Source organism: Pelobates fuscus, chromosome 4 (assembly GCF_036172605.1).
Source record: "Pelobates fuscus isolate aPelFus1 chromosome 4, aPelFus1.pri, whole genome shotgun sequence".
Classification (NCBI taxonomy): domain Eukaryota; kingdom Metazoa; phylum Chordata; class Amphibia; order Anura; family Pelobatidae; genus Pelobates; species Pelobates fuscus.
In genome coordinates this window covers 355,075,617-355,098,077 of record NC_086320.1, presented here as the reverse complement: position 1 = coordinate 355,098,077, position 22,461 = coordinate 355,075,617, and the positions used below count along the sequence as shown (strand labels likewise).

The 22,461-nt window shown below is 38.6% G+C and overlaps 1 protein-coding gene across 1 annotated transcript in view; it reads right to left on the bottom strand.

Moving 5' to 3' along the window:
• Nucleotides 1-22,461, bottom strand: part of SVIL (supervillin) — a 107,254-nt gene that overhangs the window by 25,924 nt on the left and 58,869 nt on the right. Inside the window, exons 18-24 of the mRNA XM_063452600.1 lie at nucleotides 13,107-13,154; nucleotides 11,994-12,071; nucleotides 9,935-10,000; nucleotides 5,226-5,385; nucleotides 2,414-2,503; nucleotides 1,503-1,589; nucleotides 239-416 (exon numbers count right to left, since the gene is read on the bottom strand). Of these exons, the coding sequence (XP_063308670.1) occupies nucleotides 239-416; nucleotides 1,503-1,589; nucleotides 2,414-2,503; nucleotides 5,226-5,385; nucleotides 9,935-10,000; nucleotides 11,994-12,071; nucleotides 13,107-13,154 (707 nt within the window). The remainder of the gene's footprint in view (nucleotides 1-238; nucleotides 417-1,502; nucleotides 1,590-2,413; nucleotides 2,504-5,225; nucleotides 5,386-9,934; nucleotides 10,001-11,993; nucleotides 12,072-13,106; nucleotides 13,155-22,461) is intronic.

Here is a 22,461-nt window from a genome sequence, read left to right as displayed (position 1 = left end):
ATACTTGAGAACTCTATGGGAGAATGCGACCTTCATTGTTGAGAATGACACTCTCGTCACCAATACTAGACTGTAATGCATTTGATAGATTTTGAACTCCTTAATATGCTGTATTTTTGCATGTATTTTTAAAATTAATTCGAAAACAAAACATGCATAAGCAAAATCTTTAGACCACTAACCAACACCTTACAGTACTTCCTGGCTGAAAACAAAAATTAAAATATACATTACTTACTTTGGTTGTTCAGAACTGAAGAGGTTATCAAAATCATCATCAAAATCGAATGGCACAATGGTGTTCGGAATTTCCAAGGGCCGATAAAACCGTGAAAACGTTTCGTCGTCATCTAGTTTCATCACCTCTTTCACAGATTTACTGGTGACTGTCAGCGTGGTATCTTGGAGCCCGCCAACTGCAAACATATAAAAAGAGATCCACAAAAACACGTTAAAGGGACACTCCAGGCACCCAGACCACGTCTGCCCATTGGAGTGGTCTGGGTAATTAGTGCAGTTTTTATAAAGCATTGAATAATGCTTTCCTATAGGGAGGTCTAATGCGCACGGCCATTGTCACGCATGCGCATTAGGTCTCCCCCGCCGGCTGATGTCGGCAGGGGAGGAGCGTGGGTAGAGCCTGACCCAGCACCGAGGGACATTGGCACTGGATTCAGGTAAGTCAATGAAGGGGTTCTCCCTCTCACCGTGGGAAGTGCCAGGAAAACTGATGTTTTCCTGGCACTGGAGAGCCCCTTTAAGAACATAGGACATTTTCCAGGTGATCAATAGTAAAACAAAAGACGGTGCTGTATTCATCAGGGGGTTCTACAAGAGTACTCTACGTTCAATTCACAATGTAGGCATTTCCTAAAGCATTTCTCTGGAAAGGTTTGGTTTCACAAGAAATCCTCTGTTTACGATCATGCACATTCTGAATGCACTATTAGCCCTTTTAAAGGCCCACTGTTCACTTTAAAACCATAACCACTGTAATTCATTTTAAGGGTTCCAGAGTCTTCAGGTGCTGCTCCCTCGGTCCACCTGAAACCTTGAAAAATAGTGATTTTTTATAAAAAAGAGGTCAAGTAAATGGATGACATGTCACCTTTCAAGGCCAGAAAGGTTGAATTTTTATTTTTATTTTTTTTAAACTGCCTCGAAAACTGTTTGCAGAAACTTGGGAGAGATTACATCTGAAGCCCTCTGCACTATAACTACAATGTTACAATGCAGATCGTGCCCCTTATGATCGAAAGTTCAAATCCAAAAGCAGCTGCAAAGTTGAGGTTACCCTAACCTTGTAATCAACTTCCTAACCATGCAATAGGACACCGGGTCATATGATGTATGGAGAATGGTATTGCAGCTTTTTTGATGTGTTTAAAGGCAGCACAGGATATTGTCTACACCTGACAGGAAGCAAGACATTTTGGAGAACTCCCAAAACTTGAGAATGAAAGACAAATTGAATGATAAATGAAAAGAATATTATAGCTCACCTCGGTTATGTAGTTTCCCCAAAAATGATTCAAGCTTATCCAACTTCCTGTCTGATTCCAAATTCAGTTCCGGTTTGGCTTCAATGTCTAGAAAAGATTAAAATGTAGTTTAGGACACAGAGACAAATATGTTACTCCTTGCTGATTTATGCTTTTATTTTATTTTTTATTCTTTTTATTCCACCATTTATTCTACAGGTAGTTGCCTAAATTGAACTAAAGCAGAGATTATTTCATTGCCCCATTGCAGTCTGTCATGAATGCGGCCGCAAGGCTCATCTTCCTGTCCGCCCGCAACTCCCGTGCCTCACCCCTCTGTCAGTCCTTGCATTGGCTTCCCATAAGATATAGGGCTCAATATAAAAGTCTGGTTCTTGCTTTCAAATTTCTACATAATGATACTCCCACCTAGCTATTCTCCAAAATACACAAATATGTCCCGTCTAGGTCTTTGCATTGAAGATTTCTCTAGGGCTGCACCGTTCCTGTGGAACTCCCTTCCGTTAAGACTCTCACCCAGTCTCCACGCCTTCAAAAAAATCATTAAAAACTCACTTTTTCACAAAAGCATATCAATTAAACTGTTAATGGCTCCAAAACCCCACACTAAGTCTTCATTGAATACTATTCTACCAATCTACTTCCCTAATACTTCCCTCATCCTTTGTGTCACTTTACCCCACTGCCTCTAGCTTGTAAGCTCTTGATAAAACTGAAAAAAAAAAATAAAGAAAGAAAAAACACAAACCTTGGACTTCTCTCAACATGTCAAAGTTAATAGCTGTAAAACCTTTTCTGGGAATAGCAAAGACTTTGCCTTTAAACTAGTTTGCACAGTGCCAGCCCTTTAAGGCTCAATCTTTCTTTGTAACAAGTGTTTCCTGGCATTAGAATCTTCAATGTTGGCCTACCTTCTGAAGGCTTTGAGACAGCTGTTGTCGATTTCAGTTTGAGAGGGAGCGGAGAGCCAACAGGTGTTATCGCCGTGGGCGATGCCAAACCTAAATCAAACAATAATAGTTGCAGGTAACTGTCAGCAAACTGACACATTTACAGGTTTTGTACAAATGCCAGAATATTCAGCTAGAATAAGCAAATTTTGTAAGCCTATTTAACATGTGGAAAACATTCAATTATTTTCTGACAGAGAAACAGACAGATTTTAAATGTCTAGTGTTGTTGAAGCATTGGATGAATGTGTCACTTAACCGTTGAAGTGCTAGAGGTGTATGTTAAAGGTATTGCTCGGAGACTCAAAGGGTTTATCCTGTGGGATATGTACACCGTATAAACATCGTCAATCATTGTAACATATTTAAACAATTCTATGTGAAGCTACAATAGTTTATTCCTGGTACATGTAATAACCTGAGGGATTCCAAATAGGGTAGACAAAATAGAACCGAACTTAGTTTATGGCTACAAATAGGTCAACACAAAATCAGGGATGTGGAGTGGTATGCCCAGAGACAATTCAACGGCGGAGAAGGCATCTCTACAAGGAAATGCATTTTTGTGTGTGCTGTTCCTTAAACCAATTTTTTTTTTAAAATATATATTTTGGTCTTTACTGCAGCACCCCTACTGGAAGACGCATGTTCCAGGTGTGCCCCCAATTTTCTTTTAATTTCAAGCTGCCAATTTCACAGAAAAAAAGTGGCAGCCTGTTTTGCCAAAAAGTGATTGCAGACCAAGAATGGCAATGTACAGAGTAATGCGTGTTGGCAATGTCTTTATGAAGACATAGTGAAGCGTTATCACATTAATGCGTTCTAACCAAGTAATATTCCTTGCATAGTAAAAGAAAATTGCTTATAGAAACAAAATGTATTTTGCAACCCAAATATCGTTTGTGAACAAATTCAGTTAATTCCAATTTGCTCTCGAGTTTGAATACTTCGAGTAACAGATCCAGTAATTAATAGATTTAGTAGGTTAAAGGTACATATAGAAATAGATTTTTAGTACAGTTAACTTTAAAGCTTTAGCATAGGTTAGAAATGAAATAACATGAATGAATGAAAAGAAATTTCTGATTAAGCAGCACATCATGTCCACATGTTACATCTATGTGACACATAGTCTGGCCATAAATGCCCATCAGTCGATTGGTATGGCAACTCCAACTCCTGATAGGCAATCAAAACACAAGCAAGTGAAGGTTTTAGCCAACTTGGATTAAATAAATAAATAAATAAAATAAAAGGAAACAACCCCCTCCTCCCTCCCGAAAAACCCCACCCACAAGTCTACCAAATATGATCAGTGGATGCACAATAAAACCAATACACGTTTAACCCCTTAAGGACCAAACTTCTGGAATAAAAGGGAATCATGACATGTCACACGTCTGTGTCCTTAAGGGGTTAAATGAACATACTATGCATTTGGACACATTTGGACATTAAGGGAGATGCAAATTCATTTCAGTCACTGGGCTGATAATAAAGATTCAAACCGTTATTGGTTAAAGGGAAAGAGATAATTGGTCTAGGGAAAGAGATCATTTTATTTTTAATTCCATGTTTGGTGTTTCTACAAAAACCCATCAAAATTAAAACAAGCATGGCGTTTATTAGATTGGGCAATTGGCAGCGGTCAGCACAGCCTTAGCTAGGTATGTTATTCTGTTCATAATAAAAATAGGAAATTGATAACCATTAACATGAAGGGATCACTGGTCTACGTAAATGTTGAAAGACTGGTTATAGAGGCTCATACAGTTATAGTCCGTACAAATTATTCCGGCAAAGTGAAAATGCCTTGTAGCTTTCCTTATATGGAGACCGAAAACCAACAATTAAAACCAATACAGTTATATGACCATTAAGAGAAAGATTTTCAGTATGCTTCCCAATGGAGAACTTAAGTGATTTCACTGTCCGACATGCATGTCTCCAGAGTAATGCAAGATGAGTGCAAGTACAGTAATAGCCCCATAACGCAGCACTGACTCATGCCTAAATTGGATTATAGATTATATCATAATACTTAATATCTTTTACCTAGAGCAATGCTGTCCAACTAAACATGCAAGTCATTCTAAAAAAAAAAAAAAAAAAAAAACCAATAAAAAAAAAAAAGACATTTAAAAATATGTATCGTTCATTATAGTGTCGTCCAAGTAACCTGCAACATCAGTAGTTTATTAAGTGGCCCCGAGTTAGGAGAAAGTTCATAATACGATCCTTCCTCTCACTGGCAGTACCTGTGTTGGATCAATGATAGGAGTGGTTTATAGTTGACTGGCATGGCCCCGTCCTGTTGTATTGAGTGTGTGAGGGTGGTCACAGTCCAGTCTCTGTGATTGTAGCTTGAAGAAAGAAGTAATGACAGCAGGGGAGGAACCCCGTAATATATGGATGGTAATGGGGTAGAATTAAATAAAACTGAATGGAGTAGCAAGCTCAGTGAATGAATGTAGGCTTGAGTCGATAAGATTGGTGGAAGAAAGAACAAATAGTGGCACAGGGATGTGTGAGAAAAAAAATAATTTTGGTTGGAAAAAAATAAAATAAAAAATTCTGCAATCTGTTATAGGCACGGCAGGAATTCTAGGAAACAGCAGCAAAGAAATCTACGTATGGGAAAAATGTTTTACGTGCACCATTATTTAAACTAGCCCCCAAAATGAGGTTTGTGGGTTGGGTCCAATATCTGGCCCTCTACCCAAAATCTGTCGGACAGCAAGATGGGGACGGGAAGGGAGGTTTGCATACAAACCTTTTTTAACCATACGACCAGCAACTGAAAACTGTGTGGAGTCATTTGCCGCACCAAGTCCTTTCGATTTCCACGCCTCTTCCCTTATAGTGATTTGTTGTTTACGTTCTTCAATGGACATCTGTGTAGTCGATGTTGTAGATCCATCAGTTACTCGCTGCTTTAAGTAAAAATTAAGAAACAAAACAAACTTTAGCAAGATTTTTTATAAATACAAATGCTACACGAACACTGATATCTTTGGGGCTGTAGAGGTACATAAACTATACTTTCTATGAAGCTTGGCCAACTTAAAGAACTGTGTAAAAAAAAAAAAAAAAAAAAATAGATGGATACTTGACCCCAAGCATCTTGAGCAGTTATGCTTTTTGCAGTGGTCATGGTGGTAGGGGTCTGGATGTGCAGTATTTCAGCTTGAAACAATGCACATCCAGCATAGATTTGCACTTGTGTGCGACGGCAAGTTACACCACCGGTACACGAGACATTGGCAGCCCACAACTCTGTTCTGCCCAATGTAAATTCCGTGCATATTTTAGGTCTGTCATCAGCACACATCGGACGGATGGACGGACAAAATAATGCCCAAAAGGGCCTTATTCATTTTTATTAATATTTAGAAGGGTTGGAGTAACTCTTTAAATTCTGTTTCGCAAATAGTTTTGTATAGCTAGTTTTGAAAAGCAGTACAGATAGCAGTTTGAAACCACTGAGTGTATAAAAGACACAAGAAGACAGAGCATTTAGCTTGGAAGAAAACAAAGACAATGCAAACACTAAATACCTATCCCACCCCACACAGTGTTCCCTACATAAATACACACTACATCCTTATCCCACCCCACACTATTTAGCTATGCCACCCCACACTATATTCCCAAAGACTAGTTTTTAAAGGGGCGCTCTAGGCTCCTGAGCCTACAGTTTAATGTAGTGGTTCTGGAGCAAAGAGGTTGACCCTGTAGGCTCAGCAGTGAGAGCACTGTTTTTTTTCTGTAACCATTCATGTCAAAGGATATAAATGGCTTCATAAGGTTGCCTCCGTTAATTATAGTTCTATTTTTTTGATAAAGTAAGCTACAATTCTCATTAGGAAAAATGATTTTGTTTAGGTTCACTACCTACTTGCATTTGTTCATTGCATTGAAGTATTGTTCGGTCTGTGTCCTAAATTACTATCAATAAATACCTTATTTTAATAAGGTTTTGAAAGAAAAAACAAAACAAAACTTGTATCAGGACAAGTAGATTGTCACAGCGGACAAGTAGATTGGGCAAAACGCTTTAGTCCCTGGACAAATAGTCTTTAAAAAAAATAAAAAAAAAAATTCAACACTCCTGATCTTAGGGGATGTACGTGTAAATATCCATAAATACTCTACAGATGGGAAATCGGGTGGGACGTGAGTTTCTTTGTGGCAAATTCTAATTTCAGAATATGAATACAGTAAAAGAACAGTGTATACTTTATAATCCTTCTGCATAAACATGCAAAACCTACATCACCAAAGACAATGGGAGAGGCGGACCAGCAGTAAATTGTGGGAACTTGCAATAGACAGATAGAAGCTTGTGTAAAACTGCTCCTGCCAAAAATGTATACAACGCTAAAATGTATAGTTACATCATCACTAATCTATGGTACATAATATAATATTCACCAAAAGAGTACAATTGTTTGCATAACAATAAAAAAAAAAAAAAAAAAGGTTTACATGTCGGATTTAAATTTTCTAGTATAAATGTGCCAATTGTTCCATGGCCACATGGTAAAGAAAGAAATCCCCCCTTTGGAGACCCTTGTAAAATATTAAATTGTGCTTCGTTGCAAGTCTGCTTTAAATGTGTCAGTCTACATTAAGAGGGATCCCTAGAACCCTTGTATTCCTTTAAAGAGACACGTTCCAAGACAAACAAACCCCCCCCACTATTTAGTAGTTATACCCCAAATGGAATCACGCAGGCATTTCAGAACACATTTTGTTAATTGGGTGTATATCTAATAACAGCTAGTTCTAGCTGCAGTTTCTTGTCTGCAACCTCTGCATGCCTCCCCTCCCCCTTTCTTTCCCAGCACAGACTTCCTGTTGCTGTCCAATCACAGTATTCTCAATGCAACTTAATGAGAAGTCTTTGCAAGACAGGTGCTCTGGGCAATTGCTGCACCATGAGTTTAGCTCCACTGAGCTAAACAAACCAGGAAGTAACAGGAGCAGTTGTCGGATTGGCAGTCAGGGGGGTGTAAGAAGGTTAATTCATAAACATGCCAATTTCTATTTAAATCTGCACCTTTTTTTTTTATAAAGAGACTTTGGGGGTCGGGAATGTTCGTTTAAGGCTGGAGAGTAGTACTGCAGAACATTCCAAAAACACAAATACAGAGTTCCTGAACCACATGATGGCGTCAGAGCTGTCTCCCACACCAGCAAGTATTTAAATGATCTTTCGGCCATGAAGATAAAAGCCACTGTACAAAGGATGCTCAGTTAAACGTTGTATTCCCCTCCGCGGTCAGCAACAAGATCTGAAATTCCCTCACTCTGCACTTTGTCTTTTTGGTAGTCATCCAAAAGCAGGGATATCAGGAATACTAATTAACTTATTACACAATAAAGACATGCAAGTCATGGCAGCTGTAGAATTTAAAATGACTAATAAAAGGAGATTTTCTCCTCTGCCACAGAAACCGTGTACAGCATATTGTTATTCTCCAGTTCAATTCTTAGTTACCAAGTTATTTTATCACAGTGTGAATGTAAAATATTGATGATGATCATACGGCATAACTATGGCCTATAGGCTTTAGCTACGGTTGGGTCTCTAGGACAAAATAAAGAGATAGAAAACATTCCGGAAATTAACTTGATTAGGTTCTATGATTTGTAACACTGAGCAACATGTCCCAGCAAGCGGTGATCAAATCCGTGATTGCCCCAGTAACGCAGACGAAGAGGTCTCTTTTTGGGGTTAAAAGGGGTTAAAAGGATGTAATCAGCAAATAAGACCTACCAAGCCTGAGGATTGGAGGGAGCTGCAAAGATAACGCAATGTCAAAATTACCAAAAATCTAAGATTGTGTGTAAATCGGAACTTAATATTAAACAGCAAAATTATATTAAATGGATTGAAGAGGTTTTGTAACCATGTGTAAACATAGCGGTCACTCTAAAGGCCCATTGTAACCTGATTAATATTAAAATAGAGGGATTATTTACCAGGTATAGCATTAAGTGTGTTTAGGCAACAGATCCTGCCAAAGTAACAGAAGACAAAACGCAAAAAAAATAAATAAAAATAAAGATATAATTTCTGCTTTACTGCAAGAAATTGCTATGTATTTTTTTTTTTTTTTGTAAATCTGTTTATTAAGGCATAGTAAATAATACAGAGTTGGCTCGCAGGCCAGATAAACGAGCAAAATTTTCAAGGCATTAGCAAGACATGTATACAAAGTTTTAATATCTAGTAAATTGTGATATAAACAGGAGCAATACGATTAACCTATATCGGATCAGGAGATCCGAGCTTCCTCTTGTGGGTCAGTAGCAGGTCCCCAGCTGTCAGGTTCAGATATGTAAATGAGCAGTACCTCAGAACATTCCCAAGGTATTTACGTGGGTGCACCAGTGACTATTCTAGGTGTGACGTTGCTTTAGGTTAGGCAGAGATAGTTGGCATGATCTATCCCATGAGAGCAGAGTTAGGAAAATTGGGTCAACCGTTAGCAACGTAGAGGTTTAGATTTCTGTATTTGACCCTAAACTTAAAGGGATACTATAGTGCCAGGAATACAAAGCTGTACTTCTGGCACTACTGCTTCCCCCCTCCCTCGCGCCCCGGTAAATAAAGAGTTAAAACCCTTAATTTACTTAACTTTTCCCAGGGGCGATTTTTCTTTGATGCTGGGGCAATGCTCCGCCCCGCAGTGAGCAGGGTCTAATGCGCCTGCGCAGCAAATGCTGCACGCGCATTAGACCTCCCCATAGGAAAGCATTGAATCAATGCTATAGGGAAACTGACACTGGAGGTCCTCATGCAGAGTGTGAGTATGTCAAGCATCAGATACCGGAGATAAGGTCCGTTTCAATTCAGAAAGAACTCTAGTGGTTTTTACTTTGCAGCACAAAGTGCAAAAGGGACACTGCACCCAGACCACTTTAATGAGCCTACAGTGTCCCTTTAACTCCTACATTTTGTAACAGGAAACTAAAATAAAAGTCAAACCATATCTGATAACTTTGGATTCTCTCAGTGTGTTTATATGGCTGTACAAATAAATTACACTTAACATAGCTACTACTCAGCAGGAACATGAGAACATTCAGATCAACATTTAAGTAATGAAAGAAAACGTCTGCTATACGAGGCAGAACCTTGAAGGCAAGAATGGGACACCTGCCCGCCCCTCCCCATAAAAATACACCCATAAATAGTTCTCAATAAGACACAAACTAGAGCATGAATAATGAATTTAAATAGGAGATCATGTTCTCATTGTCTAAACTTCTCATTAAAAAGTATCCGTAATCTTTACACTAACTGTAGTATGGCCAGGACCAATCTGTGCCACGAGGCCACTAGTGGTCATTTGTAATCTCAAGGCACGGCACAGGGATTTGTTAACCCAACAACCACACTCTGCATGCTGCCCATGTAGCCACTTATTAAAGTTGAACGGATGTGTGAAAATTTTATATATTCTAATTCACCTTCCATCTCCAAGGATGACGTTCAAAGATTTCAGGGCTTGACTCCCTCCTGCTAGAATTACTGACCTTGAAAAGCAAAGAAAAAGATACAGAGAAGTATGAAAAGAGGAGACAGAAGATGAGGAAACAGGTTGAAGGACAAGCAAGCAATCCATGCAGTTAAAAGGTCGCATTCACCCACTCAGACACAGTTAGAACAGCAGCACAGCTTGGCTCAGACAAATCACACATGTAGTGTTAATCATTAAAGCCATGTTCTGAAAGGGTATGAGATGGTCAGGCTCTAAAGGGTCTCTAAATATATATTTGTCAAGCATTAAACAAAAAAAAAAATTTGCATTGCATCCATTATGGATGCAATGTAATGGGTTCCTTGATCGCAGCTCCCTGTTAATCATTACTAAAAGCTGTTCCCGTTGCACCTAGCAGTCAGCTTAAAAAATGCAATTATAGAAGAGGTGAAACAAGGTTTCAGTTTCTCCTCCTCATTTGCAATATGTGCCTTGGCTGTGCCAGGACTGAACTGGATTATGATGTCGTTTATAGAAGAGTAACATTTATTTTGTAATTAAGAGCTGTGAAAAAACAACATTATTATTAAGTGTTTTGATTTAGGAGGGCCAGTACTTATTTTATTTCAAAATCCGTCTACCCTGTCCTAATGTCCCAGAATTTTAGGAGCTTCAAATCAATATGGAATATGATTTTATAACAGATGCATTATTGTAATTTATATGCCTGCGAAGCTCTAATTTCTAAATATATTTAAAAGGTAGTTTAGTTTGTAAACAACAAAGGATAAAAGGAAAACAGCAGTGCAGTCCAGGAGGCCGGATGCAAATCAAGGGCTCGTGGGTTGCACCCTGTGGCCACCTATAGTGGAGCTCCTAGGATGAGGGCATATCCCTCTAATAGCGTAAAAGTAGGAAATATAGTGTCCCACTGAGGGAACCTAGAGGCTACCTGAAAATTGTGCTACCTAGTGAGGTGTGAAAGAAAAAAAAAAAAAACAGAATCCTTGAAGCACGTTTCGGCGTGTCAGCACGCAGTCGCCAGGAACATTTAACTGTGGGCAGCTTGTCTCAGTTTATATGTCCTTCTGATTAACTAACAAGTCCCATCAGCTGTTCTTCGTGGGAGGACACGAAGGAGGGCATTCCGGGTCATCAGCCCGCCCTCTAAGTAACCAGATTGGTTAATACTATGAGTAGGAGTGGCAAGGTGGGCTGAGAGCCGAATAGAGCCACACCTCGCATGTTAAGATTGCCGACAAGCCGAAACGCATGTTGAGCAGTTTTTTCATTTCACACCTCAATAGATAGCACGATTTTCAGACCATTATGAACATTTTTTTTTTTTTTGGGGGTGATTTTTTTCACATTTAGATTTTCCTTTGGCAAACTGTAATAGGGAGAGATGGTTCAGGAAGACAGTGGCTTCTCCACTGTGTCAAGTAATCTAAGGGAAAGTCTTTTGAGTTATTAGGTTTAATAAGATTCTCCAATCTCCTACTTATCTTTCCCTCTTACCCAACATGTGTACCTATCGATTTAGTCGGCTGCTAGAGGGAATGGGGGACTTAAGCACCATAATCATAGTAGTAACAGTAGTAGTTACATTTTTGTTATACCATATTCAAGAGCTTAATTGTTTTCATGTGGTTCCCCGTGACCTAGAGCACTCTTGATAACATATCCCTGTTGCACCATTTAGCTAATCTCTTCTTTTATGCATATCCCTAGATTAATGAAAGGTAGGGTTTCCTTCCCTTTCCCCCCTCTTTTTTTATGCTAGTGGACCCCCTGCCTCTAGTGTCCCTCAGTAGGACACTATATTTCCTAGTTTGTAAACAAGGTATTTTGATCTTGTTCACGAGTGACACCACCCTCTAAAATGAAAGGATATATTTGACCATAAGAAATATTAGCTAGTATGGGTCTGAATATACTGTGGCCCCAAGGTGCTCCTTAACACAAAGCTTTACAAAAATGCTCGGCCACACTTCTTGGCACGGAAGCTGCACTCAAAATCTCTTTTGCAGGTGCGTACTTTTTCTCACCTGATTTATAGGTACAAAATACTGGCATTTATGGGCAGCAGGTATAGCAGGAGAATAAACAGAAGCATAGACAGGTTCCTATGGACAGGGGCAGAAGCAAATCATGAAAATTAGGAAGTATATGGAGCAGAAAACCAAGCCAAAACAATACAAATGGTAGTGAATGTAGTAATGTATGGGACAAGTGCACTCAACATTCACAAAATTAGCCTACACAATGTATTCCATGCCCTTCCGAAAAAACAAACAAAATAATAAAAAAAAAAACTGAAAAAGAATAAGCTCATGCGGTATAAAAGTAGCTTACTGCTAACCCACAAAATATTGTATTAAACCGAACACTTTGTCAAGAGCACAAATACATAAAGTCCCACCATGTCTAATGAAAGTCTACTCTCAACTGTAGAGGAGAAATTACTCAACGCAGTTTTTCAAATGCTAAAGATATTAACATTCTCTTCCCGCGTAGTTCGATCATAAAGATAATTAAAGGGATGTTACCATAAAAATTAGTTTAAGCATTGAAAAGGTATTGCTGCCAAGAGTAGCTCCTTATGGGGAAACCCAAGCCTACCCCCCAAAAATATCTCCTCAAATCGGTCTTACTGCTCACGGTTAAAGCTAGATCTGAGCACCGTAGACAGGTATACAAATGGTTTAAAGAGATTGTTAAGCCAAAAGGGGCTCATAACCGATATAATACATTAGTGCTTAAGCCCAATTGGTCTACTTACAAAACACTACAGGATTTAATTGGCCTATTATTTAGATAAGGTTCATGGGTTTCTCAGTATAGCGAAAGAGCGAAATACTCAAGAGCCCACAATTAAAGGAAATCCTTTTTTCTTTTCCCATCAAGTTAACATTTTATGATATTCTTCAAATTATATTTATTTAAAACATTTTTTTTAAAAAGTGAGCAGAAGTTAAGGCTGCGATTTAAGATATAATGAATGGCAGTGTCCCTTACAGCTGGATTAAGGAAAGGTGAAACAAAACAAACTGCTTCTATAAAGACACAAATGCAACAATTTTAACGCTGCACAGAAGACCAGCACAAGAGGCCATATTACAAATGCATTTTCCAAGCAGATATCGTTCAGACCGGCTTACCCATAGCCGATTAGACTGGACATAATCATCTTTAACACCTGCTTCTTCCTAAAGGTTAAAACAAACAGGATGATGCCACAGACGTTGAATAGAAAGTGTGGAAAGTATAGTGCGTTGATCCTGCACAAGTCTTGTCCAAGAGTGATTCTTAGTGGTATAACCTTTTTGTACGCCTGCCTGTATTCTAAAACAATCTCACGAGATGTTCAGCACGATGTTCAGAGCCTCTCTAGTAGCAAATTCGTAACCTACACATCACTGAAAAGGACAGGTTTTACAGGCACGCCATCACCCTAATCATTTAGGCAACATTCTAACAACTGTGTAACGGAATTAAACTATCACACTTATCTGGGCTATTAGATGATTGCAATGCGTTCTGCCAATACTTCAGACAAAATAGCTCTTGAAAAGCTCTAAAACGCTTTTTAGCATTCTTGTAAGTTTCTAAAGAGATATGACAACCTTGTGTTGCATGAAACCCCAGGCTGCCTATTTGACTACAGATACTACAACCAACAGCCCCAGACAAAAGCCCACTATTAGCACAGAAACGCGCGTCAGGCAGTTTGTGATGTTGTTTGTTTTCATCCTTTATTTGAGCGCATTAGGTCTTCATTTTGTTGATTTAAAGGGACACTATAGTCACCAAAACAACTTTACCTTAATGAAGCAGTTTTGGTGTATAGAACATGTCCCTGCAGCCTCACTGCCCAATTCTGCCATCTAGGAGTTAAATTACTTTGTTCATGAACCCTAGTATCACCTCCCTGCATGTGACTTGCACAGCCTTCCTAAACACTTCCTGTAAAGAGTCATCTAAACTTTATCCTTCCTTTATTGCAAGTTCTGTTTAATTTATATTTTCTTACCCCCTGCAATGTTAGTAGCTTGCTAGACCCTGCAAGAGCCTCCTGTATGTGATTAACCCCTTAAGACCGCAGCCAAATGTATAAGTTGTGAACCAAAAAAAATGTAAACAAACCACAGATTTTGACTATATGTCTGTTCAACAATAATTTACCTCTTTCATATTAAATGCACCCACACTTATTATATATCATTTTGTTCAGGGGAAACAGGGCTTTCATTTAAAATCAAATATTTAGGTATGGAACATAACGTAATATGAATAAAATATAAAAAAATGAGAGAAAATATGATTTTTTAAAATTTTCTTAGTTCTATGTGACATTCCAACTGTGAATGTCATAATACTGTTTGCTTTCACTGCAATAAAATACACATATTTGTATTCAGCGATGTCTCACGTGTAAAACAGTACCCCCTATGTACAGGTTTTATGGTGTTTTGGGAAGTTACAGGGTCAAATATAGCATGTTACACTTTTCAGTTTTTTCCACATTGAAATTTGCCAGTTTGGTTACGTTGCCTTTGAGACTGTATGGTAGCCCAGGAATGAAAATGACCCCCATGATGGCATACCATTTGCAAAAGTAGACAACCCAAGGTATTGCAAATGGGGTATGTCCAGTCTTTTTTAGTAGCCACTTGGTCACAAACACTAGCCAAAGTTAACGTTAATATTTGTTTGTGTGTGAAAAATGCAAAAAACTAATTTGAAAGCCAATTTTGGCCAGTGTTTGTGACTAAGTGGCTACTAAAAAAGACTGAACATACCCCATTTGCAATACCTTGGGTTGTCTACTTTTGCAAATGGTATGCCATTATGGAGGTAATTCTTATTTCTGGGCTACTATACGGTCTGAAAGTCAACGTAACCAATCTGGCGAATTTCATTGTGAAAAAACTGAAACGCAAGCCTTATATTTGACTCTGTAACTTTTGAAAACACCATAAAATCTGTACATGAGGGGTACTGTTATACTCAGGAGACTTTGCTGAACACAAATATTTGTGTTTCAAAACAGTAAAAAGTATGACAGCAAAAATATCGTCAGTGTAAGTGCCGTTTGATGCGAAAAATGCAATAAATTTCACTTTCCCTGACGATATCATTGTTGTAATAAATTTTACGGTTTTGAAACACAAATATTTGTATTCAGCGATGTCTCCCGAGTAAAACAGTACCCCCCATGTACAGGTTTTATAGTGTCTTGGAAAGTTATAGGGTTAAATATAGTGCTAGCAAATTAAATTCCCTATACTTTCGGCATGGGTGGTCAGGCAGGTCCCGCTAATTGTAATTAATAAAAGGACCTAATTATGTAAAATTATTACATAAATATATATGTAAAATTATTATATATACACGTGTGTATATATATGTATATAATTTTTTTACTATTTTTATTTATATATAGGTATACATATAGTGATGTATACGTATATACTTAGGTATATACATATATATATTATTTTGTTCTACGTGTATTTTGATATCTATATCTATATATATATATATATATATATATATATATATATATATATATATATATTAATATCAAAATACAGTTAGAACGAAATTACACACATATATATTTAATTATTTTTTTTATTTTTATTTTTTTTACGTATTTACATATTTTTTTATTATAATATATATATATAATTATAATTAATACAAACTGCAAGTATCCCGCACTCAATGTACCGGTCTTGTGCTTGCCTCGGTGCTGCCTCAGCCTTCAATATATTCAAATGGAAAGAGTGCACTCAAAGGTCTTCTTAAGGATATAAACAATTTATTGTGCCAAAATTTCAAAAGACATACAAGTCGACGTTTCAGTCCTCGTGGGACTTTTTTCAAGACAATGAAAGGCAGGAAAACAGTGATTTAAATATGCATTACAGGTGATTTGATTGGAGAGTAGATTATATGAAAGAGAGGCTGTGCAAACGTGAAAAAGATTGTTCAACTTTGAAAGTAGGGATTAACCCCTTGAGTGCCTAAAGTAAAAAAAGGCCTGACAGTGATTGTGGTTACGGCCAAACATCTAATAATCTGCGCTCGCAGACATATTTTAAAATTCAAGGATAAGAAATAAGAAGTACCAAGGCCACCTTAAAATGGCTAAGAGTTTAAGGATCTTTTTGAATATTTTAACAAATTTGTTAAACCGTGTTAGACAATATTTTACATTTGCTACATTTTTAACACTAACATACGGTGGCTGCGTATACATTGGAATTCCCAATATAGAACGAAACATTTTAACAAAACTTCAAAGTATGTTTGAATGCCCCGCCAGGTTACTATGTATACAGGTTTACGGCCATACAGTCTATAGAGTCTAGCAGGAGCCACCATCAGCCAACATATTCTAGAAAAAATAATACTATGGATAATATATAGTTGAAAAAAGTCTCATGGATAAATCACCCGTTATGATTTTTCTTTAACCTTTAGTACAAATATATCAATGTATCAATTACTGTGCTCTTCTTTATCTTTTCGGGGTGAAGCAACTGAGTGGGTTAATTTCATTAAGTCCCCCCGGGGACAAAGTTCCTAATGTAAAGATCCAGAAGGCTTCTCTTTGAAGAAGTAAGACATCTCTGTCACCCCCCCTGTTCGGGGCCGGAACATGTTCAATGCCCATGAATTTCAATGTGGGCAGTGTGTGTCCTGCTTCCAAAAAATGTTTGGCTATGGGTGTGGTTGCTATGCCACTAGATAACGCAGTCCTGATAGTGGATCTGTGTCCCCTCATGCGCTCCCTGAGGTCATTAGACGTTTTACCGATATACATGAGTCCACATGGGCAGATGATACGATATATTACATGTGTAGTGGTACACGTGATCCTTTGCCTTATCTTGTATTCTTTGCCTGATCGAGGGTGGTAAAACACTTTGCCCGGGGTCATACTATTGCAAGCCATGCATTTCAGACAACGATAGCAGCCTGGGTTTTGAACAGACTGTTGCGCCATAGATATATCCGTATGAACCAGATAGTCTCTTAGGTTCCTATTTCTCCTATAACTAATCATAGGGGTGTTTTGAAATATCGTCGGTAGTGTTTTATCTTTTTTGAGAACCTCCCAATTGTGTCTTATTTTCTGGGACATCACTCCCGATAGTGAATGGAACGTTTGAGGGAAAATCATTCTATTTTGGTTATTTTTGATTTCAGGACCGTCTGTGTAATTTTTCAGTGCTTTTGAATATGCACATTCCAGCAGTTGTCTTGGGTATCCACGTTGTGCAAACTTTTCAAACATTTCTTGTACCTGGTTTGCTGCTTTTGTAGAATCAGAGTTATTCCTCAGTATTCTCATAAACTGAGATACCGGTAAAGATTTTATAAGGTTGGATGGATGGTGACTGCTGGCGTGTAGTAGCGTATTGCGGTCAGTTTCCTTGGCAAATAAAGTATACCCCAGCTTGTTATCTTCTATGAAAATTCGAAGATCCAAGAAGTCAATTTGTTGGTTGTTAATTTGATGGGTAAGTCTTACTGGTGAGTCCAGTTGATTCAATGACCCTATCATATCATGGAGGCTTTGTTCATCTCCTGTCCATATGATGAGCACGTCATCGATGTATCTTAGGTATTTCAAGATATAATGACCATATTTTTGAAGTATGTGTGTCTGTTCGTATGCATGCATATATGCATTGGCATACATGGGTGCCATAGGGGCACCCATCGATGTTCCGGATATTTGTATATAGAATGCTTTTTCGAATCGAAAATAATTAAGTGTGAGGCATAGTTCCAATAATTCAAGTATATATTCAATCGGGGGCTCTATGCGTTCTTGGTACTGTGTTAGTACTTGGCGCATCGCCTGGATTCCCTCCTCGTGGGGAATTATGGTGTATAAACTGCTTACGTCGATGGCTGCTAAGTAGACTCCTTGTGGGGGGAGTTCTATAGAGTTTAAGGCTGCTATGACTTGCGCAGAGTCCTTGACATAGGTAGGTAATGACATTACTGGTTTTTTAAATTTTGCGTCTAACCATTTCCCTATGGGTTCTAATAGTCCCCCGATCGCCGATACAATCGGACGTCCTGGTGGGCACTCCAGATTTTTATGAACCTTAGGCACTGTATATATGATCGGGCACCGAGGGTGGGTTTCAAACAAATATTCATATTCCGTAGTGGTGAGGAAACCTGCTTCTAAGCCTCTTTGCAGCGTCTGTTGGACAACTTTACTAAATTCGAAGGTGGGATCTATTTGCGTATATTCATAGACTCTGGTATCTTTTAGTTGTTTAAGGATTTCCTCCTTATAGTCGTCATATTGTTGGATGACTATTGCACCTCCCTTGTCCGCTGGACGTATGGTAATGGACATGTCTTTAGCCAGGCTATTTAAGGCTTCTCTTTCGTCTTTAGATAAATTCTGATGTTTTTGGTTCCGGGTAGTTGTAACTTTCATAGTATCAAATTTTAACATTTGTGAGAACGTTTTTAATGTAGGGTTTAGATTGGAGGGGTCAAAGGTGCTTCTCATTTTGAACTTTTCACTGTTCTCCTCACTTTGGTGTTGTTGATTAGAACTTTTGAAGAAGTCTGCTAAACGGAGCTTTCTGTTAAATTGAAATTGCTCAATTTCCCATTGGAATTTATTAATATTAGCAGTCGGAACAAATGAAAGTCCTTTATTTAGTAGCATAATTTCTGTAGTGGTAAGGTTCCTGGTGGATAGATTGATAATAGGGTTAACTAGCGTCTCCTTGGCGGTCGTCCCCTGTGTCCAGTGCCTTTTCCCTTTCTGTCCCCTCCTGGTGTAATTTTGATGTTTGGAGGGCGCTCTGTGCCTTGGTGGTTCCCACTTGCGGTTTCTCTCACCAGACCAAGTCCCGGTTCTAAAAAAGACGTGTTATATGATGCTGTGGTGTTAGAGTAAGCCCCCTCTCTTTGCGAATCCTTATAATCAGAATCAGAGGCCGACTCTCCCGAAGTAAAGTCGACTGTAGATGCAATTGGTTTTCTAATTCTAGGCTTGTAGGTTCTATATGCGGGTCTGGTGTTGTCTCCTGATAGCCACCTGTATACTCTGTGCTCTGAGTAATCAGCTTGTACTTTGGTAAGTTTTTCTCTTTTGAACCTAACCAAATCGTTTTTATATTGTTTCAGATCTTCCGTTAGTTTCTGTATCAATGTATCACAGTTGGGTGCTGTTATTGTGGTTGTATGCAATACTTCATAATTTGAAATTTTGAATTTAGTAATTTTTAATTCACGACCTACCTCTTCGATCACCACCAGCATCAGGTCCAGGGAACACTTGTTTAGTATACCAATCCACTTCCGACACACTTCAGGGTTGTTTCTTCCAATAGTTGGAACGTTCTTGATCCGAAAACCTCTAGGGATTTTTTTCATGCGGTAATAGTCGGCTAAGTTATAATTATGTATATATTTAATCAATATCCTTCTACGTGTATTTTGATATTAATATATATATATAATTATATATATAAATATTAAAATACACTTCGTGTATGTGTAAATGTGTGCGTATATATATATATATATATATATATATATATATATATATAAATGATCTAAGTATATTTTATTTTTAACTTTATTTTTTATAATTTTTTTACTTTAAGGGGTTAAGAGGGGAGGAGAGGGGCAGAGACAGTGTCAGCCAGTGATTTTACATCACAGGCTGACACACAGGATCAGTGATCACAGTGACTGGCTGTCACTGTGATCACCTCCTGCAGATCGCGGTAATTGGCCACAGGGGGAGTGCCTGGGTGGCCAGGCATGCCCCCCACCGCGATCTGCAGGGGGATCCTGCCTGCAGTTACTATGGGTCAGCCAATAGGCTGGATACAATACCCATTCGCTACCCACAATCTGGCTTTTTAACCCTCCAGCTTGGGATTCTAATAAACTGGACATTGCTAGATAAGGGAATAGTGTATTACTTTATTTACCCTTTGACGGTCAGTGTCTATCCATTTTACCCTCCAGATTGGGATTCTCAGTCACTAATGGAATGTACCTGCTAGTTGACTTTGTTTCCATAGAGACTGCTCTATTTTAGCACCATTTTTAAACATCCCAAGCGTCATAATCAGCTGATCAACAAATAAAGGATGATACTACAGTAAAAACCTTACTGAACACACCATTTAGTGATTGAAATACGTAATGACATTATACAGGAATACAAGATTAAACTGTCTTTTGAACTCAAATTTGACATCCAGGATAATGTAACAGGAAGACACTGACATTCACAAATCAGTTTAAAGTTGTCTCAGTGAATGTGATCTACTCCGTCTCGCAAAACCAGCTAGGGCAGCCTATGATATATCTAAAACACGGAGATGGGAACATGTATCAGTATCTTGGACATCAGAGCAGTCATGGAATAAGGAGACAACTTGGGGCCTTAGTTGGGTCGCTTTTAGGAAGAGTAGCAGAGTATGCAGCGTGATTGAAGGATATGCGCTTTGTCAATAAAGACAAACTTCTGGCAGTTCGTTCAATAAAGCAGCAGGAGAGACTGTACATTTGTAAAGAGCATACTGCCATGATGATTAACGTAAAAAAGGTAAATCTGCAAATCCCCCCCCAAAATACAAAACTTGGAATTGCACACACTCCATCAATTACTAAATTTGAAAAAAATTGCAGAGGGGCTCTTTCATTTCCTACGGCCATATTGCACATATTTTATACAGTTGCAAACAGGCAAGCCAAATAAATGTATCTTCTCTGCGTGAGCCAGATTTTGCACAGACTGAGGAATTGCTAACGATGGCTATTTGTGAAAAGGATCTGGATCCAGAAAGGACAACTTGAAGGTTGGTGGAGCAAAACGAGCCCTGACCCACAGGAGATGTTATGTCAAAGGTCATTTTTCTTGGCTTAAGACAAGACAACCTTTTCTCCCTTTAATCAGTTTTTATGATGTTCGGAGGATCAAAGGCATGACCTTGACATGACCTTGTCTTTAAAGAGGGTCTGTTAAACTAATAAACCTCCACTTTTCAACATCAAGCAAATTAATAGACTGCAGCATGTGGCAGTGAGCTGTACTTTGACTTCATATGGTCACATTAAACATATACCTAGAAAGCATAGATTAGATTTAAAGAGAGAGGGCTGGAACCCATTACATGAACCCTGCAAAGGTTCAGTGAGGTAACTAGAGTTTAAAATCAATAAACTTGAAATCGGGGAACACATTTCTAAGATGGTAAGTGAAGGGGGGGGGGGGGGGCGGGGGGGTGAGAACCCAGTACAAGAAGCTGTACTGGGTTCTCCCCTCCTGCCCCCCTCACCCCCCCCCCCCCCCCAAGTTTTTAGAAACCTAAAAAGAAAGCTGCTTTTGTATCAAATAGAATGTTTGGGTATTTTGAAACTATATTAAAATGAAACTAATACAGTTACAGAACTATGTACAGAGATACTGTTGGGACATGGAAAATTACACGGAACTTTCAAAAATTCCATGTGGTTTCGGTTTTATAGAACAGGTTTATATATACTGTTTTTAGATGGCCAGGCTGAGATGTAGGTGATCAGCTGTGCATAACACTTACTTGAGCAGATATATATGTAGCGCATGGCCTGTTCATGGTATGTAGTTAAGCAGGTACACAGAATACCCATGATTGCTGGATTGTTATAGTTCTTTAATTCTAGGGACATGGTCTCCTGCTTTCTGACAGACAATTCCTAAGTGGTTTGGCACCCATAGCACAGTATCTTCATGCACCTTGATGATGGGGGAAAACTACACACCCACATAAGCAAGGGTGATTCACACAACCTGGAAGCCAAGAACAAGTTGAAAGGGCTAGATTAACCCACTCCAAGTGTTTGGAGTCTATCAACACAGACAAGATGGCTCTTGGTAACACAACAAGTGTAGCCCCCCCTATTATCAGGATTGCTAAAGAGGGGATGGGCTATGTGAGAAAATAAATGCCAATGACAGACATTGTTATTGCCAGGCTGGAACTCTTAGCCAAACAGATAGATATATGGAATGGTGCCCACATTTTTATAGCACGATTTATACACAAGGCATTGATCTGAGATAAAGTGCCCTTTTAAAATGAAGAGGTTGATAAAATTGCCTCACTTAAACGCACCAGTGGAAAACAGAATACAATTCAAAACAAGCCAAGAGCACAGGAGATTATCTACTGTGCTGATGAGAATGCCTCAATTACGTGCTACAATTTATATTGTACTTCCTTCCATACACCTCTATGACACTGCATGCTAAAGCAACATACTCCTGCCTAGATCTGCATTCAGAAAGGCAATACTGATCCCAGTCACACAGACTGAACTAGTGGACTCACAAGGCTAGAACAGTATTTCTGCATGTTCATTAACAGCCATGAAGAGGTTCGAGTGTGAATGAAACTCTGGAAGGCTAGCTGGCACAGCTGCATGTCACTTCACCACGCATGTATAACCGGTTAACACGTGCCTTCC